Source organism: Aphelocoma coerulescens, chromosome 4, assembly GCF_041296385.1.
Source record: "Aphelocoma coerulescens isolate FSJ_1873_10779 chromosome 4, UR_Acoe_1.0, whole genome shotgun sequence".
Taxonomy (NCBI): Eukaryota; Metazoa; Chordata; class Aves; order Passeriformes; family Corvidae; genus Aphelocoma; species Aphelocoma coerulescens.
This window is the reverse complement of record NC_091017.1, coordinates 48,862,061-48,881,918: the sequence shown is the minus strand read 5'-3', so window position 1 is coordinate 48,881,918 and position 19,858 is coordinate 48,862,061. Positions and strand designations below refer to the sequence as shown.

Here is a 19,858-nt window from a genome sequence, read left to right as displayed (position 1 = left end):
CATGTTGGATGACAAAATGGCATTTGTGGTTAGCTGGCCTGTGCCATGTGAGTTGCTGATGTATAACTTAAACATAATTTGAATAATGGAAGTATCATTTAGTTGTTTGAATTGTCTAATGTTGTCATCATTCTTCAATTTTTCCCAACCCAGATGGAAAAACTGCCGTCCTCTTTCAGCAGATGGGAATTATCGACCAGTGTCTAAGGCCAGGCAACAGCAAAACATAAGTATGCGGCGTCAGGAAAATTTTCGGTGGATGTCTGAGCTTTCATATGTGGAAGAAAAGGAACAATGGCAAGAGCAGATCAATCAGTTGAAGAAACAGCATGAATTTAGTGTCAGCATTTGTCAAACTTTGATGCAGGATCAGCAGGTAGATGTGAAGAATAGTTATTTTGCTGTTCTTATTTTGCCTTTTATTCCCTTTCTAACTCTTTCTAGCAATAGCTTCTGGTTTTTGTAATTTGGTCACTGTTATACGTATCTTCTTTCCACAGACTCTCTCTTGCCTTCTACAGACTTTGCTTACGGGCCCTTACAGTATGATGCCCAATAACGTTGCATCTTCACAAATACATCTTATTATGCATCAGTTAAACCAGTGTTACACGCAACTGACTTGGCAGCAGAATAATGTCCAAAGGTTTGTTGATTGTATTAGTGTTTAACTGTGGAATTTGAAATCCTTCAGTAACAGGAACATGGTTATGTGAATAAAGGATTACAGGTAATGGTTAAATATGAGACTGTTGAACTTCTGAGTTGATTATGAGCTTTTAAAATTGTATGCACCATTTCTGGTTGTCTTTTTTTTCCCCCACCACCTCTTTCACACCTTTAAAAGTACTTTTCTAGTAGTCCTCATTGAAGAGAACCAAAAGTTGGCAAAAATCTGTTGCAATTGTTATTTTTGAATATGCTTCTGTGTCTGTGCTCTTCACTAGACTACCTGGCAAGATTCTGGATTCTGATGGTAATAGACAGTAAAAAAGTTTTGTCCTTTCTTAGTGCTTTCAGTTAGAATTTATGCTTCTTACATTCCATTTGGATGTACTACATTTGCCTTCTGAACAATGATCTTTTTTGAATAAAGATGTAATAGTCATTTTAATTCATTGCATGAAAGTTCAAGCTCTTCATCTCTGTTTTGTATTTGGTAAGTGGTATATAGGTGCTATCCTCTTAAACAATTTTTTAAATTAATTTTAACCTCAGTTCTGTAAATACTTTGTATATTTGATTGTTTCTGTTGAACTTCTGAGCTTGCTTATTGCTTTAGTATCTAGTCAATTTTTTGTTGTTCTTGCAGGCATGTTTAACCTGTGTATGCATGACCACTACTACAGAGCAGTTGATTTTAAACCAACTCGGGATTAAATATAAGTAATTTTTGTCTTGAGGTTTTTTTTATTAGCTAAATAGAGCAGTTCTTTACACACGTTACATGGTGTAGGTGAAATAATACGAAACTCAAATTACTTGAATATAAATTTACAATTTTCCCATAAAATTCTTTTTTTTCCCAAGTCGTCGTTTTTTCTTATTTTCAAGGTTGAAACAAATGTTAAGTGATCTTATGCGGCAACAAGAACAACAGTGTCAAGAGAAACCATCGAGAAAGGAGAGAGGCAGTAATGCACCACCACCTCCATCTCCTGTTTTCTGTCCATTCAACTTCCCTCCACAACCTGTGAACCTCTTCAGTGTTCCAGGATTTACTAATTTTTCTTCCTTTGCTCCAGGTGAGTATTACTATTGGTGTGAGAAATAATATGAATTTCAAAAATTTACATTTCCTCATTTAATTGAAATTGTAATGTGAACTTCATGAAACTCTGTTACTTTTCCTTTATATTGAAATGGTCTTAAGCAGAAGTTTACTATTTATTGCTGAATAATTGTATATTTTTACTTCAGTATGAAGAGCAAGACTCTCTCAATATGAAGTTAGTTATACTTGAAAATACTCCATGAAATTAAGGTTTTAAATGTTCGTCATCCAATATGTGAAAAGCAATGTTAGAAGCTTTTACATACCTTCAGAAATCATTTCATAGTTGAAATCATGTTCTAAGTGAGCCATGTAATTGGAAGGTGGCACTTGGTAATTATTTCTGGTTTTCTGAGAACCTCAAACACTCGTATTTGTTAAAAATGCCTGCAAATGGAGCATGTTAAATAGTTTTTGTTCCCGTCAGAGTTATACAGTAACTGTTGACGTGGATACAGTATTCCTAATCTCTTTCTCAAATCTACTTTTGCAGTTGAATTTGGAAGGAAAAGAATGTAGCTGTTTTACTGTATAATTCAAAGTAAGCAAAACTGTCTTTGTATACTTCAGTCTTTTTAGGAAACTAGGAAATAGGCATAGACCTAGATTAGAGCTTTCAAAGTGCAGAGTCTGTTTTCTCTTTGAGAACATCCTTTAAATTACATGGAACCTGCTGAAAGGAACAGTTACATTCAGTTGGCCGCTTTCATAGATTCTGACTAAATCTAAGTATTACGAATCTGTGACCTTTCTGGCTCTGTGAGTACTTGAACCTCTGGAATTTTCTTGTCAATTTGATGGTGGTTGAAGTATTGATAAGGTCTTCAGGCAGACAGGATTCTGTCTTCTTTTGGAACTTTTGTTATTTTTACTTTTACTTTCAGGAGCTCTTCACTGGGGCTTCTTGCAGGACCTTCATCTCCACTGATGGAATTGTAGTATCCAGTAGTGTTTGAAACCTGCACTTAAGATAAATTCTGATTGTTTACAGTGCTTTCAGGATGAAAACAGTTCTTGCTTACTTGCCCACTGTATTTTTGCTTCGTAACTTCATGCTGCCATGCAGTATGTCTCAAATATTAATTTTATTACACAAATAAATGAGGTAGGATCTTCTGACTCTCTTGTTTACTTTGTAGGTATTAATTGTAATCCAGTGTTCCCATCTGGTTTTGGAGATTTTGCACACAATATTTCTCCACACAGCAGTGAGCAGCAGGAGCAACAACATCCTCTAGATCACAATACTTCTGGGAAAACTGAGTATATGGCATTCCCCAAACCCTTTGAAAGCAATTCCTCTAATGGAGCAGAAAAACAAAGGTATTTAATATCAAAGTGCAGCTCTCCTTTAATAATTTTTCCTCTCTGTCCTCGCTTTTCGGGGGCTTGTGGGAATTCATGATTCATTGAGGGAATTTATTGTCATAGAATTACAATATGACCTGTACTTTTGTAGCTTCCAGTTTAGTTTTTTTCATTTTTTCAGTAGTGTTCCACTTTTCTATTTATTAATTAATGTATAATTTCATGAATGAACATTTTAAAATCAAACATAGTCTTGGAGTAGTTTTGTAACACTTTCTGTAAATGGAGGAAGATTTTGTTTCTGTGGAGTTTTCAAACTTGAGTTGCTTGAATAACTAGAGGATATCCTTTCAGTGAATGCTTATTTTTTTGTGCTACTGTAGATTGTACTGAATGTTGCTTTAAGGAATGGTTTGTCCTATGGTAGTATTTAAGCACAGCAGGAGCTGCATAAATATATTTATGTTGAAACCAGCAACATTTGTTTTCCATTTGGAAGGGTTCTCTAGCAGTACTTACTTTTCAGTATTCATTTGATGTCTAAGTAACAATGGCAGATAAATTGCATTATGGATAAACTGTTTACCTGGTAATACATGATGTTTCTATTTGAGAGATTAGGTTATGATATATTGAGATTGATCTGTGTGTCTTTTTTTTTTCTGACAGAAGGAGTCACAGACAACCTGAAGAGGAATTGGAAAAAAGATCGACTTGGCTTAATGATAGCCAAGAAATGAAAAAAGATGATCAGTCTCAACTGAAAGCAGGTTTTGCAGTTTCAGTACAAAACATTGCTTCTAGTCATAAAAATCAGTCTGATATGAACCGGAGAAGAGAGTTTGATGAAGAGTCTTTGGAGAGTTTCAGTAGCATGCCTGATCCAATAGACCCAACTACTGTGACAAAAACATTTAGATCCAGAAAAGCATCAGCTCAAGCAAGCCTGGCATCAAAAGATAAAACGCCCAAATCAAAGAATAAAAGGAAGACTTCTTCTCAGCTAAAAGGCAGAGTTAAAAATACTGGTAGGTTATAAAGTAATCTTGGATACCATGGCAGACTTGGATTGGATTATAATCATTATGTTCCAGAGAATGGTACCTATAATAATCAAAGTAAGTTATTGAAATGAGTTCATTTTATATAGTACAACTGCATAAGGTTTTTTAGTATTTCAGTAAATAGAAAGTAAAAAACCAATTGAGATACCATGATTTAAAAGCATAATGGATCCACATACATGCAGATTTGAAATAATGAGAACCTTCTTCATTGTCATGTTCAAACTGAATTATTTGCTGAAAAATATGCTTCATTAAAATTCTGAATTCTGAAAAGAGAGGGATTGTACTAGTTAGTATAGTAATACTGTTGGGGTTGCTGAGGATTTAGTACTACTGTATGGCTTCAGTGTACAGAGGAGAATTTTAAGCTAGGAAGCATCATTAGTATGTTGCATCTTTAAGAGTGCTCTTGAAAAAACTTTTTAAAGTAATAAAACATTTTGTAAGCTCTTTCTTTATTTCTTCCTTTTAATTTCCTCCCATTAGGTTATGAAAGTGCAAGTGCTTCTAGTGTGTGTGAACCCTGCAAGAACAATAAAAGCAGACACTCTGATGATGTGGTTCATGCAAAGGTGTTCAGCAAAAGGAATCAAGAACAATTGGAAAAAATAATTAAATACAGTAGATCTACAGAAATGTCTTCCGGTACTCTTTTCTGAATTTCTAATTATTTTGTGACTTTTCTGAGTAAGGGACCTTAGTTGTTAGTGTGTTATTTAAACGCAGCGTGTTTTGACAGAAGACAGTACTGTATGTTTAGCATGTGGATTTTGCATTTTAGTTTCTAAGGATGCTGTAAAAGTTGGTTGCTTTGGGGTGTTTTCTGTATATTAAGTACTTGATTAAAGTAATTTAGAAACCTGTTACTGTAAACCAAGCAAAACTGTAGCCAATCTCACCCATTTGTTGGTGATTTTATGGAAAGTAACTGCAAAACTGATGAAACTTTGCTTAGTGTTTAAACTACATCCTGTACTGTGTATGTGTCTTCTTCCTATTCGTGCTTAAATGAGCTTCATCAAATATCATTCAAATTCAGTCTTATCACATAAGCCCTTACATTTTTGCCATCTGCACTGCTTTTCTTGTATCTAGATCATAAAAATTCTCTCTCCTGTGTCTTTTTTGGTTCTGCCAGTATTTTTGTTTGAGAGATGCAGAAATTTTAGTTGTTGTAGCACAATATAAAGCTTTGCCAGCGTAGCTGTGTCCACACAAAGAGCTGTTTATTAGTGTACATAGTAAACTTCACTGGTCAAGTTCTCATTCGCACAATAAGCAGCTCTGATGTGGTTTGGATAACTGAGCAGTCTTGCTCCTGCTGTTTTGTATAGACCCTGTCTTTATTTCTGGTGCGCATTTTTGTGTTTATCACTGTCTATCCCCACTTTCCTACAGCGCATGCTAGGAGAATTCTGCAGCAGTCTAACAGAAATGCATGCATTGAAGCGCCAGGTAATGCATTCACTGCTTAGCTTCAACAATATCCTATTACTTTTTTTTTTTTCTTCTCTTACCTTTGGTCCTATAACTCACTGTTTAGCAGATGTTCAAGATCAGTGCTATTGCAGCACCTTCCCTATAACCAAGACAAAAGAAGTAACTTTGCATGAAATGCAGTGTTACAAACTACTTTGAATTACAGTTGTGGAGAACGTGTTTACCATGTTCTTGATTAGTAAAAATTACAAATAGAAAATACAGAGGTAGATACTACATCAGAAAACTAATTTCAGTAGGCATTTTTAGTATGTTTAAAAGGTGCTATTACATATTAGTAATGGGGGAAGGAAGCAATTTGTGGTAACTTTTAAAAGGTTGAAAAAAGTTGCCTGTGCTTAAAAAATGGTAAACTATTTGCAGATAATCAAATTGCACAGTAATGTTTGTTGTATTGCTGATAACTTCATTAACTTGAATACTAACATATACACATCTGTTAAACGGTGTTTTCCAAATTTAACTATGTTTCCATTCAGCACTTTCCAAATTATATATGTAATAATTTAATTGTTGTGATGCAAGGATAATCCTTAATTTTCAAATGAATATGAGATTTATTAGGGAACACATTGTCTTCTCATACATATGTAATAGGGTTTAAGAGTAGGAGGTTTTATGTGAACTTGGGAGTGATACTAGGCACATATGAGAATGTAGCATTTATATTTGGGAAGGAGTGGCTATCTTGAGTTTGGTCTAAAGCTTTCTTAATGCTGCTTGTGTTGCAAAAGTGTGGACTACTTGCATTATATAAACTTGAGACCTTTGGCTATCTTGCTTGAAATGTCTTCAAACTCCATTTTCAGTGTTGAATACCTATTCTGAAAGTGTCATTGTGGTGTATGCAATATTCTCTTTTATAAAGAATACTTTCTAAAGGCATTGTTCAGAAGTGTAAAGAAAATTATTTTTACGGTTGCTCTGTATTGTATTTCATATATTAAAGATTGCAAAAGGTATAATTTAAGAACGTTTGCCCTTCAGCAAATCAGTAAGCTTTATGAAAGCAGCTATATAAGGGAATCTGCAGTGATTGAGACATAATTTGTATGCCTGTAACTTGCATACCTGGTAGGCAGTTGTCTTTCAAATGGATGCCTGTCAAGGACTTAACAAGTTCCTTTTTTTTTTTCCTACAGAAACTGGTAGTGATCTTTCTATGTTTGAAGCTTTGCGAGACACAATTTATTCTGAAGTGGCAACACTTATTTCTCAAAATGAGTCTCGTCCCCACTTTCTTATTGAACTTTTCCATGCGCTTCAGCTGCTAAATACAGATTATCTGAGGCAAAGGGCTCTTTATGCTTTACAGGTATGCACAGAATTTTTGATTTTGTATATGAATCAAGCAAACTTTAGATCTTTTTTTACAGCATCGTTTATCTTTTCCAGGATATAGTGACCAGGCATTTATCTGAGAAAAATGAAAAAGGGAAGTCTGCAAAATCACTGAATTCTGCAACATGGGTGGCATCAAATTCTGAGCTCACTCCCAGTGAAAGCCTTGCCTCTACAGATGATGTAAGTTTTCAAATTCAGAAGCTACTGACAGCTTTTCCTGTATTTCAGTTTGCACACATGCATGCTTGTCTACTGAAATACTAAGGATTGAATTTTGCTAAAATTAGTATTGACTTACACAGACTTTTCTAAACAGCTAGCGGCAAGAGAATCAATGCAAGAGTGATAAATTATGGTAGGATTCTTGGTACTGCAAATGAATGATGTGTCAGGGATGAGTGGAACCTGGGGAGGGATGTAAATTGGAAGCTTATACATTCAGAAAGAGCCAAAATCCTCTTCTGAGTAAGCTCAGGGCAAGATCACAAGATTCTCCAAAAATTTTTGCTTTTTTGTATTTAAGAAATCGCTTACACCTCTGGACAGTTTCTTACATGTTTTGTACTAGAAGTATTTGAAGCAAGTGTGGTAGATTGACCTACTGGGTTTATGGCCTGAAAGTGGGGTTGTTCTGCAGTCAGGCAGCCTGGTCACAAGTCCTGATACCACATCATGTCACTGAAGAGAATTGCTGGCTTGTTCTCGCATCTGTGAGAGTATGGTGTGTTCCTTCTTTGTATTCAGTTGTCTGGTATTTTTTAGGAAACTTTTGGCAAGAACTTTTCTACAGAAGCATGTCAAGATTGTGAACAACATGATGCAGACAATGGGAGTACTATGTCTACGTCTTCAAATTTTGAACCCTTCGCCACTGATGACCTTGGTGAGAATGATGTGACTTAGTGTTTTAAGTGTTACTTCCTCCTGCCCAAAATGCCTGCCATTGTCTGCACTTTAGTATGCTGTTACTTGATTTTTAGTGTGTAGTCACGTTTTGTAAGACAAAACATAAATAAATTAGCTAATTGTGAAACACTTTGAGTTTATCAAAGTGTGTAGTAAAATATTATAACTAGTTACATGTAGATTTCAAAACTTGTGGCCTTGAATTCGTTTTTATCATTGTTTATTTGTCTATCAATTGAAAACTTTTTATATAGATTAAAAAGTGTTTTTATTCTAAATATAGGCAACACAGTGATTCACTTAGATAAAGCTTTGTCTTGGATGAGGGAATATGAGCGTATGAAAGTTGAAGCTGAAAGTACCCTTGACTCTGAGGGCTGCTCTAGTAATTTTCAGGGTGCTTCTACTGCTAAATTAGAAGGTATGCACATATACACATATTTTGCTTAGTTTTAGAAAATAATTATTATAACTATCAAGCTAAATTGCTTTCCTCTTTATTTATATTGAAAACTTAGCAAAGTTTGAAAGGATATTTACATACTTAAGGAAATAAGATTTGTTTTTTAAAAAAGAAAATATGTTTTTGAAAGTGGTATTTCTTTAATAGTAATGTTGACTGTATTAAATGTACTACTTTTTTTTCTTTCTTTTTTTTTTTTTTTTAATTAAAACGAGGTCCAGGTACTGGTGAGTGTCAGTCTGTGCTGCAGTCAGGTGATGTTTCTGCAGTTCCATGTCCTCGTATAGATACTCAGCAGCTTGACCGGCAGATTAAAGCAATTATGAAAGAGGTCATTCCTTTTCTGAAGGTAAGGGCTCTTTACACTATGGTGTGAAGTAGAAGAATAAGAAAGGGACTTGTGTAATAGCACAGAGAGAACCTTATTTAAAATTTAAACTTGCCTCTTAGAAACAGCTGCCAATAAATACACGTTCAGTTGCAGACTCTGCTGAAGATGAAGTAAGAATTAAATGTTCCCACAGAAAGATTCTGTGTAGTTTTAATAGGAGAAATAAATGGTGAGGTTTCTAGATTTCACAGGGCTGGTGGACTTGACATCAAAAAGAATAGAGGTTGCTTGTTTTGGAGCTGACAGAATTTAATATAGAAATGTTTGACAATGGACTTCTGAAATATTTGCTGCCTTTTAGCAGACAGAGCTGAGATCACTAATTAAAACTGTTACATATACAGTAATAGGGTATTTTTGAAGAACACCTCTGAGTAATTGATTTTTAGCATTATTTTCTCTTGTTTACAAATATCTCTAAAGTTGTTGAGAGCTTTTTCACCTGTAGTCTGTGACTACAGAGAAGAAACGTACTTCTTTAAAGAAGGAGAAATAGTCACAATTCCTCCTTTGCAAGGTTGGAGAGCAGAGAAGATTGAGTTGTAAGATGCTTAAGCCACCTCTCTGTTCCCTTTTATAGTATGCACAGTGTATAAGCTTAGGTTTGTCTAATAAGGTATTTGGTTGATACTAAGTTTAAAAACTGTATATTGCTGACATGCCAGTCACAGTGCCTGAAGACTTGTGTTTTGTTTGCAATTTTAAGGCTGCATGTAACAGTAGATATCTTAATATATGCTCTAATACACTTGTGTACACAGCAACAATATATGAAGCTGCTTAGTTTGGCCAAACATTATAAGATGCAAAGTACTCATGTATTAGAAGACTGTGATAAATCTTTGTGTGTTGTGACCAATCAGTCATTAATGAAATACGGTGTTCGTGAGATTGATTAGGACCTTTTTGTGGAGTGTTGTTCTCTCAGTGGAGAGGTGTTTTCTTAATAAATTAATTTTTGTATTTGGGTTGATAGCTAGTTTTTGTTTTGAAGTGTAACAAAGCTCATTCTGTGATACTTGTGTAGGAACACATGGATGAAGTATGCTCTTCTCAATTACTGACATCAGTAAGACGTATGGTCTTAACTCTTACGCAGCAAAATGATGAAAGTAAAGAATTTGTGAAGTTCTTTCACAAGCAGCTTGGCAGTATACTTCAGGTTAGTAGTTTTTCAGTGCTGTTTTGCAACACTCAAGTTGCTAATGAGCAACAGATAAATCAGCTTCTCTGAAGTTGTATTTTACACCTTGAGTAGCATAGCTGCTATTCTCCCTCAGCTTTGATATGGTGATGAGGTATTACCTTTAACTAATTATTTACTGCACACAAAACATCTTTTCTGTCACAGCCAGGTAGTGAGAGGTATATCTCTGGCCAGTGGCTGTCTTCAAGGAGAGCTCTGGTCATGCTTTTCATGGACATCCTGAGTAAATTCCTGAAAATCAGCAGTCTGCACTTTTTCTTTCTTTTTTTTTTTTTCCCTACAAGCATGGAGTTTAAATCATGAGTTTATTAAGTTCTGTGTTATGTGACTAGAGATTCCATGTAAAATCTGTTTAAGACACTAAAACTTTTTTTAAAAATATGTGATATTATATACATAACTAATTTTGAGTTATTAGAAATATGAAAAATACTTAGTCTTTGAAGCTTGAAAGCCTGTTTCAGAAACTGAAGAATTATTTCTCTTCACAGGATTCACTGGCAAAATTTGCTGGTAGAAAATTAAAAGACTGTGGGGAGGATCTTCTTGTGGAGATCTCTGAAGTGTTATTTAATGAATTAGCCTTTTTTAAACTCATGCAAGACTTGGACAACAACAGTATTTCTGTAAAGCAGAGATGTAAACGAAAAATAGAAACTACTGAAGTAATGCAGTCTTATGCTAAAGAGGTTTGTTTTATTTTATTTTTGAAAAATTTAGCTTTACTGTGATTTCTAAATATGTGTTTTCTAAACTAGTTTGATTACCTTATTTCATGTCTTATATATGTTTATTTATGTGACCAGCTATTACTGTGTAATCACAGTATTGCTTGTGTAGGAGTGTGAACTGGTTTTCTTCAGTAAGGGCAAGTCCTGTGTTACAGATGAGTATCTGTTACAGATATCTAATTGTATAGAGTTTGTTCATAATTCAGAGGAAATGTTTTAAGGGTTATATATGAACATAGGAAGGAATAGACAAGTGTTGAAATAGTGGTAACATCTGGGGCAATCGAGTACTTGTTGTGGTTTCACCCCAGTAGGCAGCTGAGCCTCAGACAGCCATTCAATTTCCTCTGTGGGATGGGGAGACTATCAGAAAGGTAAAATGGAGAAAGCTCCTGGGTCAAGATAAAGACAGTTGAATTGGTAAAGCAAAAGCCACACATGCAAGCAGAGCAAAACAAAGGATTCATTCACCACTTCCCCTGGGCAGGCAGGTGTTCAGCCACCTCTAGGAAAGCAGGGCTCCATCACATGTAATGGTGACTCGGGATGTCAGACACCATCACTTTGGATCTCTCCCCCTTCCTTGCCCTTTGCCCCAGCTTTGTATGCTGATATGATGCCATATGGTGTGGAGTCAGTGGGTCAGTGAGGATCATCTTCCCTGGCTGTGTCCTCTTCCAAGTGCTGTGCACTCTCAGACCCCTTGCTTTTGGGGTGGGTTAAGGAGCAAAAAAGGTCTTGACTCTGTGGAATGCTGTTTGGCAGCAATGAAAACATCACTGTACTATCGACCCTGTGTTCAGCCTCATACTATCTACTGTAAAGAAATTTAACTCTATCCCAGTGTGTTGGTTTTGCATGTCCCCACTACACCCAGCTAAATATTTTGACATATGGGGGGTCCCAGTTCATTATCTCTTGAAAGTTTGCTGCTGGTTTCCTTGCAGTAGCTTAGTTAGGCATCATCTTTAACAAATTGGAGTAAGTCCTCTGAAGTTGTCATATAGTTGGTTTGTTGGCATGTGCAGAAAGAATCACTTTCTCGGCTTGGTGTGTAAAATATATGTAAAGTTTTCAGAAATATTTGAGGCTGTATGACATTCTTGCTCTAAAAAGGAAGTTTTGGCTAGGTTTCACATCATTTACATTATTAATTTTAGAACTGCTTTTATTGGGAGCACAGCTGCTTTTTTTCAAGTTCTATGATCTGTTTGCAAGACAAGCAATAAGCCAGATCATGTTCATGTAGTTATGATTTCAGTGTCCTTTTGGCTTTCTTCTAGAAACACAAATACCAAAGCAAACCCTTAACTCATTTTTAAATGTCAAGAGAAGATATTGTTGAACCTGTCATCTGTAAAGTCCCATAAGTATTTTTAGGTGTACCATCAGCTATATTTCAAGATAATTCGATTTAGATATATCAATAGCATGGCTATTGAGGAATATGAGGGAGACTGTGGAGTGCCTTGTAAAGAGGCCAGAGGAGCCCTCTGAATCCAGAAAGAGTTGAACATGACTTCCTGTTTTGTCTGAAGTTGCCCGTTGGGCATTTGTTACATAAAGAGTTGGTTATACCTGCTGTGCGAAAGCATGGAGCCAGCCCAGATTCAGCATTTCTTCTCTCCTGGAAGGCAGAGTGTTAGGGTTGAGGTCAGTGTTTGTCTCGTTGTGGCAGAGGTTCAGATTCAACAAAGCCAGAGATGAGCCAGACCATTTGTACAGACCTGCACAATTATCTCTATATGGTCTTCTCACAGTGCTCCACTCTGGAATCCTGATGCAGGCATATTTGATCTTGCTCCAATTTCTGGCTCTCCTGAGTCCACTAAAGTAACTGCTGAAAAGCACAGCTCTTTGTATTGATCAGAGTTAGAATCATAGAATGGTTTGGGTTGGAAAGGACCTTAAAGATCATCTAGTTTCAGCCCCCCTGCCATGATGTGTCTAATTCTATATGCTAAATGTGATTCAACCACAGACTGTAGCATAGCACAATATAAACATAATTGTTTAAATAAAAAGGGTTAGCACACTTTTTTTAATGCTTTGCAACTCTGAAATTTTGAAGACATTTGTGTGTACAAAAGTCCCTTTGGCTTACTGCTGTTTTAAGATAGCAATTCTTAGTAAGATTAGCATTTCAGGCTGGCTTTCATGAAGTCCTAGTTTAACTCAGTAATTGCAAGTTATTTCAGTTTGGAATTGAGGACAGTTTGTGCTTCTTCTAGGCAAAGAAAGGTCTCCAGGTGGATGTTTGTTCATCTGTTGAAGATGTCGATGAGGACAAAGTACGTGTATGCCTTTCAACTGTCTTTATTCCTCAGATAATTTTGTAGCTCGCTTAGTCTTACTGTTGTCTGTCATAGGAATCAAGTACCTGTAAGCAGCCCTTTTTCCAATCTTTAGAAATTTATTAATCTCCTTTCTGTTATTTTCAGTGATTTACTTTATCAAAGTAATAAAGTAAATTAGAATTTCTGTTTCTATGGACAGCTTTACTATTTTTAGCAGTTAATGTTTTCTTTTTAATGGTATGGAATAAGTTGGTTTACTTTCCATCTTAGGAAGAAGGTAGATGTTCTGAATCAGGACATGTGGTGTTTGAGGTCTCAGAGTCCAAGCCTGCCTGTGCTCTGAGTATGAAATTTTAGTACTCAGAATTTGGCCCTTTTCAAGTTGGTTTTGGAAACCATTGATAACATTGTTTGGGGAAATGTGTTGTGTATGAAGTTTTGTATGGTCTGCTGGAATGTTCAGCTTTCTCCAGGCAACGATACAGGTATATATACACCAAGGAGAATGTTGATTGCTTTCCTAAATGGCCATAGGTATAGGAGTGGGCATGTGTGGGAGTGGAGTCAGTACTTTCTTCTAGTGCTTAGAGCTTCTGTCGCATGTCACACTGCTTTGGAAGTAAAAGTGGGAAGTTGTGTACCACTTGTTGTGGTTGCTGTAGTGTAGAAGAGTCCTTTCAAGATTTGGAGCCAAACTCAGGGCTTTACTTGAGGTTTGTATAGGAAGAGCAGAATTTTCTCACTCAGCATATTTAGCAAATCATTCAGCAGAGAGACTGAGGAGATAATGCTAAAGAAATGAGAAGCTGCAGTTAGGAATATTTTTACTTCTTATTTAGGAGGAGCAGGGAAGTTGCTGGAAGGTGATAATGCAGGTGTGTCTGTCTTCTTGATAATGACAAATCTAATTTGAAGAATTTTTTTAACCTAGCATGCTGATCAATGTCAACCTTTCCAGATAATGAAATACTCAGTAGTTATGAGGTTCTTGAAAGCTGTGTCTGAACAGTGCATGATCTCTTACAGGAAGTTCTGATGCTCTGTTTTAGGAGTATTGTTCTGCTGTATTGATTTCAAGGCCTTAAGGACTACTTAAACAGAATTTTAGTAGATATGTTTTTGCTTTTGAGAAACAAGTTACTCCTTTAAGCAGAAACCTTAGCTTAGTCTTTAGATAAGCATGAAATTGCACAGTATTCCATGTTTTCCTAGGACAAGGATGAGACTGAAACTGCTAAACAAGTACCGGACTCAGAAATGTGTGCAGGTAATGGAGTGCCTGAGAGTATTAGGTCTGATGCATCTGATCAAGAGGAAGATGAGGAAAGTGAAAGCGGTCCAGTGGCAATCAGTAAGGCACTTTTATATAGTTCATTATTCAGTGCTTCCACTGCAGTTTTGACCAGCTAATTTTACAACAGGATTTGCATGAAGTAGTGCTGTGTAACACCTTCTCTCACAGATTTTATAGTCAGTCCTTTGTCAGTGAAAGTTTTGTAGTATTTCCTAGTGTTATGTCAAGGGTTAAATATTCCAATTAGAGGAGCTAATTTTTTTCATAATCAGTAGGTCTGTAAAAATATATTAGAACCAGTTTCTTTAAGTTATATATCCTGTCTCAGCCTAACTTGAAGTTTCTCAGCCTTTAACCTGAATGATGTGAAACCTGTGGAAATTTTATGCAGTTTTTAATTTAAATAATGTGGCTTTTTTAAATTTGCTTTTACTTTAAAGTAAAGCTTGCATATATTTATTAATTTTTTTTTGTCCTGTTTTTTGTCTTACTCCAACTACTTCTGGCTTTGATTCCTTTACCATTTACATTCTTTGCACCAACTTGTTTAGTAACTTTGACATTTCACACCAACACAGGGGTGTTTGTTCATAATATAGCTGATATTAAGCACATAGATCTTTGAAAGTTAAGTCATTACTGTATCTTAATCTTAAAGAATGTTTTGAAGTAAAGAGTATACATTGCAGTAAATTCCCCAGCAGGATTTGGCAATTCAGAGGTGGTTTTACATTGATCTGCGTTTAGGTTTATCAAAAGCAGAAACCCAAGCTCTGACTAACTATGGCAGTGGAGAAGATGAGAATGAAGATGAAGAAATAGAATTTGAAGAAGGACCTGTTGATGTGCAAACATCACTACAAGCCAACAGTGAAACAACTGAAAATGAACAGGTACCACCAAAATTGTAAAAGCAGAACAAACCAATGCCAGTGCACAGCTTTTCGGTACATACTTATATGTACCTCAGTTTTCCTTGTTGCACTGTTTTCATACTATTGAAGGTAAAAGAATAATAGAAGAAATTGCATGATACCAATAACTGCTACATGCAAAATGTGGCATTCCTCCCCTGAGTTTATTACATCTGATGCCAGAATGGATGGATAGAGACAAAACTAATGTTTACATCTGCCATGAGAGAGAAAAAATATTAAGCTGCAAGTGAGAAGTTAAACTTTCAAAAAGCATAATTTTAAACCTTTAACTAGTTCTTTCTCTGTGTTTGCTGAGATTAAGTTCTAATTGGGAGTCATTCACTCCCAATGAGTGAATGTATTCTAGCATGTCTTTTGTTTTTCCTCCCTTATCATGTGATAATTATTTCTGGGACAATGGTGAAATGTTAATGGGTATGATTGTCGTTTCACTGTTAGTTTTCTTAAAAACATTTAAATCTGTGTGACTTGGTTTTGGAGAATTGCCAGTTCTTTACATATTAAATGAGATTGACAATCTCTTGAAACTTTGGTTTGTTCAGCAAGTATTAACATTAGTCAAGGATGTAATTGGAACATTTTACTTTAAAGGCTAAAACAGTAGATCTTTTAAGTTGAACCAAAGAGTTTACCTGGGAACTACTTTAGTGAAGAGAAAATGTTCAGATAAAACATGCATATCAGTGTTAATGGTTTTGTAAACTGTTGCTGACTAGCTGGCAAATAGGAACTTGCTGTCTTTATTTCAAACCAGTGAAAATAATGGAGCAAGTGTACAGTCTCTTTCTAGTTAGTAAATTAGCCAATAAGATATTAAGCTGATCAGTAAAATTTTGTTTTAACTCATTTCTACCTTCCCCAATAGACTTCAAACCAAGAATTGAGTAAGGCAAAAACCAGTGAGATTTTGTCATCTGAACAAGAATCTGTCAGTGTTAAAGGTGAGCCCTTTATGCAGTAACTGAGAGACTAACACTTCCATATGACTTTGCATGTTGTGAGAATTATCTTGGACAGTGCATGTGATACATGTAACAAAGAGAAAGATGATCAAATTTACTGTACTCTTTTTTATGGAACTTTATCAGTTGCCTGGATATATCTGTGTTGATATTGACACAGCAAACCTTTTAAAGAGGAAACATGGAAGGAATAATCTTAGGTGGATGTAATTTTGATGCTTGACATGAGCAAGAATTTTAGCTGATTGTTGCAGCTCTTGGCTTGCTGCTTGACAACTGTATCAAAATTAATATGTCTCTGTTGTGATGTTTAGATTTGTCTACTCCTTTTTTTTTCTGCTACTATTTTACTAGTTATTGAAATCACTTTATAGTTTATTTTTTTTTTTGTGAGTAATGTTGTAACTGATTAAGAACCAAGAAATTATTTTCATCAAAAGAAGGAAGCACTACTGGGTTGTAGGAATGTTATTTCTAGTGTAACTTGTTACTATCATCTTCCCTGTGTTTTTCTGTTGCAAACACTAGTTTAGTTCTTGGTCTTTTTTTGTAGACTAAAAATCAGTATTAGAGTGGCAAAATAGTAAGGAATTTATTGTTCTGTATTACATCTCCTCATACCTAGAATAATTATTTTATAGTAGGTCACTTAGTTCTGGTTTTTGTGTGTTTTTTTAAAAACTTTTGAGTCAGAAATCGAGTCACATACTCTCATGTGATAAATTGCTTATACTTAAGTGTGTAAGAGTATAAATATGATGTTGTACTTCAGTCCAGCTTTGTGTTGGTCTGAGACACTATAATTCACTTTCAGTACTCGTTTGTAGCTTTGGATCATAATTTTAAAAAGAATAATAATAATGTGGCATTTTTGTATGTTCAGAATCTTTTACTATCTCTGCCTAGTTAAAATGTAATTCTGTGGTTTTAGGTGAACAAGATGTGGCTACAATTGTGCCTCATTACCTCAGTGTCATGGAGAATACACCAGCTTTAACAGTCAATACCCCAGAATCCTTTGTAACAGCCACTGTGAAAACAGAAGAATCAAGCTCATCTTTAGCAGTGAATGAAACTCAAACACCAGATACTACGTGTGCAGAAAACAAATCTGGTGCAAGTTCTGAAAGCTCCATGGCTGGCAGCCCTGATACAGAGTCACCTGTGCTAGTGAATGAATATGTGTGTATATTTCAGTTAAGATATATCCAAGAGAAATGAGAAGCTTTTTTTCTATTTCATTGTTATTTCTGGTTTGCAGTCTTGTTTTGTTTCCATCTGCAAATTTGATATGCACATTGGGTTTTTTATGTACTTTTAATAGTTTAATACCATTTTTATTAACAGGAACCTGGTTCTGGAAATGTAAGTCAAAAATCTGATGAAGATGACTTTGTGAAAGTTGAAGACTTGCCCCTCAAACTTGCTGTGTATTCAGAGGTATTTTGCTATTATTTGTGGTGGTGTTGTTCAGAAGTGCATACCCTAAATGTCTTTGTAACCCAGCAGTAAGAATTATCCATTATTTTGAGATTTGCTTTTTCTGTTACAAAGACAGACTTAATGAAGAAAATGGAGATGGAGGCCCAAACCAACAGCTTGTCTGATGAATTACTGGATGGAGGTGGAGTTCAAGATCAAGAATTAGTAGGAGATGCCCAAACATTGAAAGAACCTGGTAAAGATTATTTTCTGTATTCTGCACACAAATAGGGAAAACACTCTGGAATGCTAGAATTTAAATATCGCTGATTGAAGTAAGCAGTTATCAGGATGGTGTAAAAATACTGGATTTTGTTATCATGCATTTGAAAATGTGTTGATACGAAGGGATTTTATTTTGCTGTCCATGTCCCTTCTATTTACTTTGTTAAGATTCTGTGGCTGATAAAGACATTAAAAATAACATCTTTAAAGTTCATGTCACAACATAATGGTTTTGAAACTTATTCAAATGGAGTAGTATTTTTGTTTCTTGTTACACAAACTTGGGTTTAATAATACTGTAAATTATAATTGCTATTATCAGATTTAATAATGCTCAGTATAATTTTCTGACAGACTGCTCAGTGGTTTTTGTGATAGAAGCGTTCAAGAGACTCTTCAGAATAGTAAATATCTCCTCAGGGAGAAAGAAATTATTCTTCATATAAATTATACTATGAAGTAGAAAAAAGTTCCAGTGTGCTTGAAAGCAGTAAAATTTTTCACTTTCATTAAATATTTTTTATGCAGATATGAAAAATTAATGAAGGTCAGAGGAAATATTTCAATTTTTTTACTATAATACTGTGACAAAATTACAGTATTAGAGACTTCTATTTTGTTGTTAGACTTGTAATTCTCCAGTGGAGTGTACAGTAATGGCATATATAAAGGCATGAACTGGGTATTCTGATAGTAGCAGTTTTCTGCTAGTGTACCTCGTTCTGAGTCCTCAAGAACAATATAAGCTGATGAACCTGCTATTTTTTTTTAATGCATTTGCAATGGCAGCACAGATTTTTTTCCAGCACACAGTGTGAAGGAAGGTGCATCTTCCTTCCGTTTCATTCACTGCCTGTCCGCTTTCTGCTTGTCACAGCTATGCCAGCACAAGTCTGTTGTGCCCATTTGGGGGATACTGATGCGCAGGCCTGCTGTGGGAACAGTCTGACTGAGAATACCATGCCACACCAAAGTTGTAGCTAGCTCTAAGCTATTCTTAACCTGTGTAGGGGCAGATGGCTGTAGCTGTTCAAGTAAGCCATGCCTCAGAAATGCTTGTGAGGTTGTAATAGGAGTTGAAATGCAGTCAGGAGCTGTTTGATGCCTTGTAGATGTTAGACAATGATTTTTTTATTATTTTACAGAAACTTTTGGAGCTCAAAATGCATAAGAATAACCTGAAGATAATCTGCATTTATAAATTCTGCGTATACAAATGCATATGGAAGATCAGCAGTAATTTCCCAGAATTCTGGAAGTGTATAAAAATGTAAAATTTTTAACACACTGCCTCTTAGGGATAGGTATGTGATCTTCTGCCTGTGGCAGTTTAAACAGCTGGAACTGAATCCACTTCTGTTCAGTTTTGCTGCACTGTTCTTTTTCTGTCTTAATTTTTTATTGTGACTTGTTTGGTAATTTTAAAATTGTTCAAAATGGTAGTTTTAAATAAAGTTTGGACTTGTCTGTAAATTTTCTCTTTTGAAAAATTTTCTTAGGCTTACACACTGGTATGCTGAGGTTGTTGCTGGAAGTTAACTGACTTGTTGGCATGCTTGTAGCAGTTTGTTACTTCTCTTAAAACAAACACTGCTCGTTTTCCTGGGACAAGAAGTTCTCCAGGTTTTTGCATCTTCTACAAATACAAGGTCTAGACACAGTACATACCTCCATGTTCCCTTTATAGCCTAGAGTATAGCTGGTTTGTAACAAAAAAAGTTTCTGTTCATGGCCTTTGGATTTCGTTTCTCTCAGCACATTTATCTGAGGTGAAATTGAATACCCTGGGTTTATAGTTAACTGCAGAAACCAGCTTTATTTTTCTGCATTTCTTGAATCCTTTTGATGTTCAAAGGATTAAGCCTGTCTGAAAATGTTGGTATCCCTTTCACAGGTAACACTTAAAATTGCTGCAATTGAAAGTCTGTAGAATCTGTTCCTAAAGTGTTTGACTTTATAATGAAATTTA

At 35.5% G+C, this 19,858-nt stretch overlaps 1 protein-coding gene across 25 annotated transcripts in view; it reads left to right on the top strand.

Moving 5' to 3' along the window:
* PCM1 (pericentriolar material 1) overlaps positions 1-19,362 on the top strand; it is a 44,047-nt gene extending 24,685 nt beyond the window's left edge. For 9 of the 25 annotated variants that reach the window (XM_069013940.1, XM_069013957.1, XM_069013951.1 and 6 more), the window contains 22 exons: positions 154-376; positions 501-646; positions 1,555-1,745; positions 2,914-3,097; positions 3,752-4,110; positions 4,636-4,794; positions 5,548-5,604; positions 6,792-6,964; positions 7,045-7,173; positions 7,756-7,876; positions 8,183-8,320; positions 8,578-8,711; positions 9,781-9,915; positions 10,452-10,649; positions 12,923-12,982; positions 14,201-14,339; positions 15,030-15,175; positions 16,086-16,161; positions 17,114-17,364; positions 17,530-17,622; positions 17,737-17,860; positions 19,035-19,362. In XM_069013940.1, coding sequence (XP_068870041.1) covers positions 154-376; positions 501-646; positions 1,555-1,745; positions 2,914-3,097; positions 3,752-4,110; positions 4,636-4,794; positions 5,548-5,604; positions 6,792-6,964; positions 7,045-7,173; positions 7,756-7,876; positions 8,183-8,320; positions 8,578-8,711; positions 9,781-9,915; positions 10,452-10,649; positions 12,923-12,982; positions 14,201-14,339; positions 15,030-15,175; positions 16,086-16,161; positions 17,114-17,364; positions 17,530-17,622; positions 17,737-17,860; positions 19,035-19,060 — 3,262 coding nt within the window. In that variant the 3' untranslated portion in view covers positions 19,061-19,362. Of the gene's footprint in view, positions 1-153; positions 377-500; positions 647-1,554; positions 1,746-2,913; positions 3,098-3,751; positions 4,111-4,635; positions 4,795-5,547; positions 5,605-6,791; positions 6,965-7,044; positions 7,174-7,755; positions 7,877-8,182; positions 8,321-8,577; positions 8,712-9,780; positions 9,916-10,451; positions 10,650-12,922; positions 12,983-14,200; positions 14,340-15,029; positions 15,176-16,085; positions 16,162-17,113; positions 17,365-17,529; positions 17,623-17,736; positions 17,861-19,034 lie in introns of those variants that run through there. The other 16 variants (XM_069013945.1, XM_069013961.1, XM_069013966.1 and 13 more) reach the window with 9 other exon arrangements.
* The last annotated feature ends 496 nt before the right edge of the window (positions 19,363-19,858 follow it).